Consider the following 7,500-nt stretch of genomic DNA (forward strand, 5'->3'; position numbering starts at 1 on the left):
GTAGTAAGCAAGCACTAATGTCCAGAAATGGCTAAAATCTTTAAATTGTTTTTGGAGAATACACTTTCTTGCCGAGAATAAGATGAGACGATTGATACCAATATCTGTGTGTGCCTGTCTCACATCTGTATGCTGAGTAATAAGGTACAGTCAGCAGGTTATGTTAGCTTAGCTTAGACTAGAAACGGTGGTAACAGAGTCTATATTAAAGATGCTGCACTCGAAATACTGAATCAATCAGCTGCTCCATACGGTTCTCATCATCCGTTTCCCAACTTGTCAGATACTTACTTTGTCTCCACCCTTTCCATCAGATACCGATGCACAAGGAACTCATGCTCCAATACAATGTGTTTGCGGTAGGTTGCTGACCCATACAATAGTCTGCTGACCATGTAAGCTACTTTAGTTGGTTGAAGTCTTGTGTCTGCAGTCAATTTTGGTAATCAGCCTTGTGAGTTCAGGCATTGATGCTGATGATAACTTGCCATCTCCAGTCATTTCAATGAGAGGAGGCGGCTTAGGTGAAGCGGTTTCAATCAGGATGCTTAGCGCACGAAGCGGTTGCCGCCCACATGAACATGCATGGATTAGCTCTGTCGCTCACCTTGCTTTACTTCTGGCGGTAACAACTGGGTGTCAGAAGCTGCTTTTTAACATGCTCTGCTTATTTGTGAAACACTCTTGAAGGTACCTGGCGGTTGTCAGGGTGGTTGCCACGCAGTGATGTGAAACCAGCTTCAGTTTACCCAACAGCTAGCTGTAGCCTTTACTGAACGAGTATATATGAGAGTGGTATCAATCTTCTCATTTAACACTTAGTAGGGAATAAGCGATTTCCCCAAACCATTGCTTTAAAAGAAGAAACACGAATGTTGTTAATTATATTTGGGATTCCCAAATAAGTTTGAATCTCAATCCAAGTTGAAATGACTTGCCACACTAGTTGTGTTGCATCATTCTATCTCTCTTATTTGCACTTCTTCATAGCATCATTCAATCACTTGTTTCCATGCCTGGGAGAAACAATTAGGGTGCTGTTGAAAAGCAAGTGTTTATTCATACACACACAAACACATTCCTGCTCCTACACTTCACACCCTCTCCTCTGCAGGCCCGGGCTGCATTTTGGGGTTTTCGTCTTTCAAAACACACTCATTAAATATGACACAATAACAATACCATTCGTTTCCGGCCTCTTCAATTAAACTCAAAGGGAGTTTTGAACAACTATAGTCCCATAAATATAATTCCCATATGAATCAATGAGGGTACAAAAACACTGTTCTGATCCGTTCGTCATTTTCTTTTCATTTTTTGATCAAAGTGATCTATTTGTCAAATGTGGACACACCCACAGAGGACAAAGTAGGACACTGAGACTATCCGTCTCCAGCTCTGCAATAAATTCTCATCGTGACAAGTACTGTGACAAAGATGAGATATTAAAACAGATTTTCAAAGCAAATGGTTTGACAAAATGGACATTTTTGGCTGTGAAGACCGTTATCTATCTAATAATATTGTAATGGATCATTTTTATAGTGTTATAACTTTATCTGAGTATTTATTTAATCTTTAAAAGAGGACACAGGCGGCCGGTGGCTTAGTGATTAGAGCAGTCGCCCTATGTAAAGAGGCTGAATGAGGATATGATATATAATAAAGTATAAAACTAAACCATAATTCCAATAAGGTATTCTGAGAAATAACCATTTTTGCTCTCAGCTTTCGGAGGTACAGCATCACACTTGCTAATATACTGTACTGTATCATATGTGGTTGCAATATTCCTGTATGCCATACCACCACCGTCAAATGTATAATCTGCAAAATATAAACTAACCACTTGACAACATCCGCGCTTTGTGTTGACTGTGGATGCTGATAGTGAATGGGAAAAGGAAAAACTGAGACTACTTCTTGTAAATATTATTATCCAGATGCGGTCGCAGCAACAGTTGCCGCCATGCATGCACACACACACACACACACACACGCACGCACGCACGCACGCACGCACGCACGCACGCACGCACGCACGCACGCACGCACGCACACACACTCACACTCACGCTCACGCTCACGCTCACACACACATGCATACGCACACGCACACGCACACACACACACACACACACACACACACCAATACTTTTCCCACACTGTCAGGTATGCAGGGTAATCAGAGGCAGTAAAGTTATGGATAAGCTGCCAACCACCCCTCTGGAGCCTTAAAAGCAGAGATGCACGGAACAGAGGTGGGGGTGGGGTGGGGGGGCGGGGGTGGTCTGTGTGTTATTGAGGTGTTTGCCTTCATCAGCAAGGCCCACTGACAGGGTAGGACAGTGACCAGAGGGTCCGGGAAGAACTCAGCACAACCTCTGATCTTCGTTTGTTCCCTTAAACTAAGTCCAGGCTTTCGACATCTGCTTTTTGCGCAGCCTGTCCCCTCTTATTTCCTATTCATTTAGGCGGAAAACTTTAATGTTCGGTAGCTTTGAATCCAGAGGAAACCAGGTGGACAGAGAAAGCTGTGAAGATGAATGTTGAAAAAGAAAAGGGGGGGAATTTATAGTTGAAAGGAGAATTAAAATGGTTGTTGGAGCGAATGATTGGAAGTGAGCGGTAGGAAGGGGGGGGGGGGGGGGGGTTAAACTGCAAAATAAAGTCGGTCTTACATTCTTTGGTGTTGGGTGGTGCGTTCTGGCAGGAGTGGCAAACCATCCCATAGAGGTTCCTTGGTCTGTTTTCCAGCATGTAATACCTGGAAGATATAAAATAAATACAGGTCGTATAAATAGGCTACAGCTGACCTGGTTAGGCTTTCAGCTGAAGGAAAGGAGATACTTTTTAAATAGTAACACTTAAAACACTACCTAGGAAGCACTGCAGGTGTGTATTCAGTATGTGTGTCTTCTAGATAAACTGTACCTACACGTTGCATAAGTATGGGGAAGCAGCTGAGGTGAAAAGTTTGCCTCAGTGAAGAAATGTACATAATTGATGCCCTGAAGGCCCTAAAGCTGGCTTGGTACATATTATTGCCCTGATTCACGAAGCATCTATTAGAGGAAAGGAGAGAGGGAGTCGAGGGTGGATGACTGTTGGTGGTATTAAATCATTTAAGCTGGAGAACACAAGCAGAATATATATGAGTATGTACATAATTTATGCAGCGGGCAGGTGATTAACTGATGCATTCATATATCTGATATAGTCAGAGGAACTGGTGGGATCTTGAACTCACGGATACTTTAGCACCTCGAGAACAGGAGAATTCATTAGTTGAGGGAACATCTGATTTTTTCGCGGGCCAGGGATTCAGGATTCATACCAATAGAAATGAGTCACTGTTTCACCTACAAATAACCGCACAATTACAAATGTTGAGCAGATTTGAACAGTTGATGAAGATGAGCGAACCCCTTACTCATTTATGATGAATCAAATATCTTTTTTACACATTATGTAAATGTTCCACAGAGCATTAACAAAGATTGTGCTCTTAATTGTTATTCTAAATGGTTCGCCATATGATAAAATCATATACAGACGGTCGGATTAATGTTTGTAGAAGAAGAATTGACTTCATATATTTACCTTCAGTTAAAAAGCGCACAAACTGGTTGTTCTTCATTTATACTTCATACTGCAACTAATATTTATATCACTAAGACATCATTGATATATCATAGATGGTAATAAAGTATTAATTCTGTCCACATGAACTAATTGCTTAACGATGGCTTATAAACATGAATTATTTTTAAGTGCTATTGAAGTTGCTTCCAGGGGAACCAGCAGATAAACATGTCTGACACAGACTCTTGGTACAAAGAGTTGCTCCTAGAGACGAAATTCTGAGAATATTCTAAGAATTATGACGTTTTCTAAGAATTTCCCCTAATAGTTTAGACTAGATCCAAGTAAAGATAAAAGTTATTTTACAAAGCAGCTTAGCCTGTTAGACTGTTACGAGTAGGGAGGAGGACTTTTTAGATTCTTAAGAGTTTCTTAAGCGGAGGAGAAAATGGTGGAAATACAAAGAAGTCGGAGAAATATTTTCCAAAAGCTGAATGACAATGAGTTGATGAAATGCTACTGCTAATGCGTGTATTGATTACATGAAATAGTATCCATAATTGCACCAGGCCTATCGATTTTACTGCTCATTTTAATCCCCATTATCGTTAAATCAACCAATCACACATTTTTAAAATAATGTGCCACATCTAGCAATGGGGTCCGCCACAGCGTCTTACTAAAGTTTCCTCAGAGTTGTTCCTTAATCACTCCGAAGCTCGGAGTCGAAATTAGCCTAAATTACGAGCTCCCTGAGAGTACTCTTAGAAGCTTTATGAATACGGCCCCAGGTCTTTCTCTCTGCTGAGATACAGACTTTAACATAACTTTTTTTTGCCACTGTTCAGGCCTGTTCTGTTCTGCATCAAACAGGTATAGACTCTGCTAACTGCTTCAAATACCCATACAGTACAGTGCATACAGTACAGACACAGACATGACCAAACTCTGTGTGTTCCCGAGCAAAACGCAAAAACATCCTGTCAAATGAGACTTTGAGCCAAGTCAAGTAGAAGACAGCACACAGTGATGACAGAATGAGGAGAATCCTTCTAATACTTATGCCAATTCCTTCAAGACTTACTTAATTATATACTGCCCACATTTAATCATAGAAATCAGATGAAATATGCATATATGTGTAGAATATGTCGCACAGCAGGAGATCCAAAACAGCCTTTTGACATGTTGAATTGAAAATGACAAAAGTTTGGTGGGGAGGAGGAGGGGGGAGTGATGGATGATGGGAAGGGTGAGCGAGGAAGAGGAGGAGGAGAAGAAAGTCTGGCAACGTTTAAATGTCCCTTATTGATTTAATATTTTTAAGTGATGGAGGGTTGCATCCACAGCTGTCATGTGCAAATGAAGAAGTTTAGGATTTAGAGCGTGTTTTGCACACAAAGGGAGACAGTGTATTGATTATAACAACAGGGTGGTCCATTCACTGTCAACTCAGTCTGTACATGTGCCAAGATTTGAATAGCCGGCTGTGTAATGTACATACAGTAGTAAGCAGTACATCTGTGTTTGTGTACCAACAGTATATATTCAGGTGAGGTATACATGTGAATTTTTACAGAATGGCATTCTAATAATAAAAAATATATTACTACAAGCTCAAGATTACCCAATAATGTGCATCTTTTGATAGAGTTAATTTATATTCCTAATATAAGTATAAAAGTATCTATCTAGACTGACACTTTTTTCCTGCATGCTCAAAGTCAAAAACAGTATTTTGTCTTCCGTTATTTGTCATTTACTAACATCCTTGACCATAAGTTTTTTTGTGGCGGAAAAGTTTTCCATGAGCTAAATTAGGTCGGGTGACATACAGAACCTTTTTCTAAAATTTGCTCCCATGCATGTGGTTATTGTATTTACATCAAAACACCTTTGTGCTATAGTTTGCTCAATTTCATGTAACTAAAAGTTATTTCAGGGGGCCTTTAAAGGTACCCTGTGGAGTTTTTGGCCACTTTAGCGCTACAAAGCGACCTTTTTATGAGCAGGTCCCTGATTCGTTTGTTCAGATTTTCCGCCAGTGGTTTCACAGTATTCAAATGATCCACAGGTTGCAATGTCACTGTGTTAGACATAATTACATACTGTGCGATTCACTCAACAAAAAGCCAGTTGAATAAATACAAAATAACAGTGTTGAGTGAATCGCACAGTATGTAATTATATCTAACACAACTCAGTTTCGTGGAGATAGTTGACATAAGTGTATAAAGTAAATTCAAAAAATATTTTTTTGAGTGCAGAATGGTACCAGGAAAAGACAGAGGAGGGAGACTGTTAGCAAGTTAACAAAGTATGGCTTTGCAGTTGTTTTATGAGGAAGAAACTGCATTCAATGCCATTTTCATATGTTGTGTATGTGTCATTTACCCTGGTAAACAGGGTCCACACTCAGCATCGCTATCCGGAGTTCCCGCTACGCGAACAGTGGCTTTGTAGAGGGCGTCACAGTCTTTGTGCCGTCTGCAGATCTCATACTTCCCTTTGGAATATTTCCCCTGTGGGCACGGCACACAGGCAAAGTCGTCATCCCTCACACCGTAGCCACAGGTCTGCAAAACGCACAAATTCATACATTCGGTTAGTAATTCTCCTACAGTTAATTCAATATTATATAATTTTAAATGAACTCAACGCCCTTCAGATCATAAGATGATTCAGAACCATGCAGTGGACAGATATGTTCAAAAAAAGTACACCCCACACACTCACACATCTGTTTCTATCCATGTCCTTAACAAATCTGGCATTACTGTTCTGAGATGACAAAAGAAAAAATCTGATTTATTGGTCACAGAGCACAGAGGTCCGTGTGTGAGTGTGTGTGTGTGTGTGGGTTTGTGTGTGTGTGTGTGTGTGTGTGTGTCTGGTAGTATTTATGATGACCAACTCATCATTCTGTCTTCTAGTATCGATCTCCTCCCATCTCTGCATGTTAATTCCTCACGGTGGGGAGGCGGAAAAACAGGCCACACACACGCATACACACACACACACACACACACACACACACACACACACACACACACACACACACACACACACACACACACACACACACACACACACACACACACACACACACATATACAAAAACATACTCTCTTTTTGCTCCCTCTCTTTCATCTTTCATTTCCCTCTTACTTTCATCTGTCTATTAAAACAAGCCTACGCCTCTTAGCTGCGGGCTACAGTAGACGGACTCTCAGAGAAATCTAATATTCCTTCCCTTCTGTTTGACTTCCATAAGTCTCACTGCGATTGTTTGATATAAAACTTTGTTGGGCTATCGGCAGGATCTTGTCACTTTTGGTTAAAGTTAGCTTTGGATCTTTTTTATTTATTTTTTTACACAGGATCACCATGGCTCTGCTTCTGTTCCACCTCTAAAAGCTGCTCCAATTTCAGTTGAAAGCTTTTTTCCTTTCAAAGCAAATCTGTCGCCTCTTTGAATCTTGTGTGTCATTAATCTGGGAGGAACGGAGGTGGGAAAAAAAACTAGAATTCACAACAAACGGAAAGCATTTTGACATTTCTTTTGCCTTTTATTTTGAAAGTTGAATTTGAAAGGAAACAAGAGAAATGGGGGTGATGACATGCAAGGAAGGCCCAGGCAAAAGTAGGCCGGGGATGTCACAGTACATGTTACGCATCTTAAACTGCTAGGCAACAAGGTCCCCCAGGAAGGCATATCCTCCTGTTAAGCAGCTGTCACACACTGACTCTAAACTTCAATACCCGATTTTTTAATGTGTCCCCACCTCGCCTCAATAAAAGTTAGGAAATCGGAAATATAAGTCTGACCCCAGTATTATTTAAACTGGCATTGAAATGTAATCCAGCTCCATCTCACACACACACAGTCTTGATACAAGATGAACTTTAAAAGTG

The 7,500-nt window shown here is 40.6% G+C and overlaps 1 protein-coding gene across 1 annotated transcript in view; it reads right to left on the reverse strand.

The window, feature by feature from the left end:
- edar (ectodysplasin A receptor) overlaps positions 1–7,500 on the reverse strand; it is a 41,140-nt gene that overhangs the window by 12,936 nt on the left and 20,704 nt on the right. The window contains exons 4-5 of the mRNA XM_083921957.1: positions 5,980–6,161; positions 2,682–2,767 (exon numbers count right to left, since the gene is read on the reverse strand). Coding sequence (XP_083778083.1) covers positions 2,682–2,767; positions 5,980–6,161 — 268 coding nt within the window. The remainder of the gene's footprint in view (positions 1–2,681; positions 2,768–5,979; positions 6,162–7,500) is intronic.

The sequence above is a fragment of the Echiichthys vipera genome (genome assembly GCF_963691815.1).
Source record: "Echiichthys vipera genome assembly, chromosome: 10".
NCBI classification, from domain to species: domain Eukaryota; kingdom Metazoa; phylum Chordata; class Actinopteri; order Perciformes; family Trachinidae; genus Echiichthys; species Echiichthys vipera.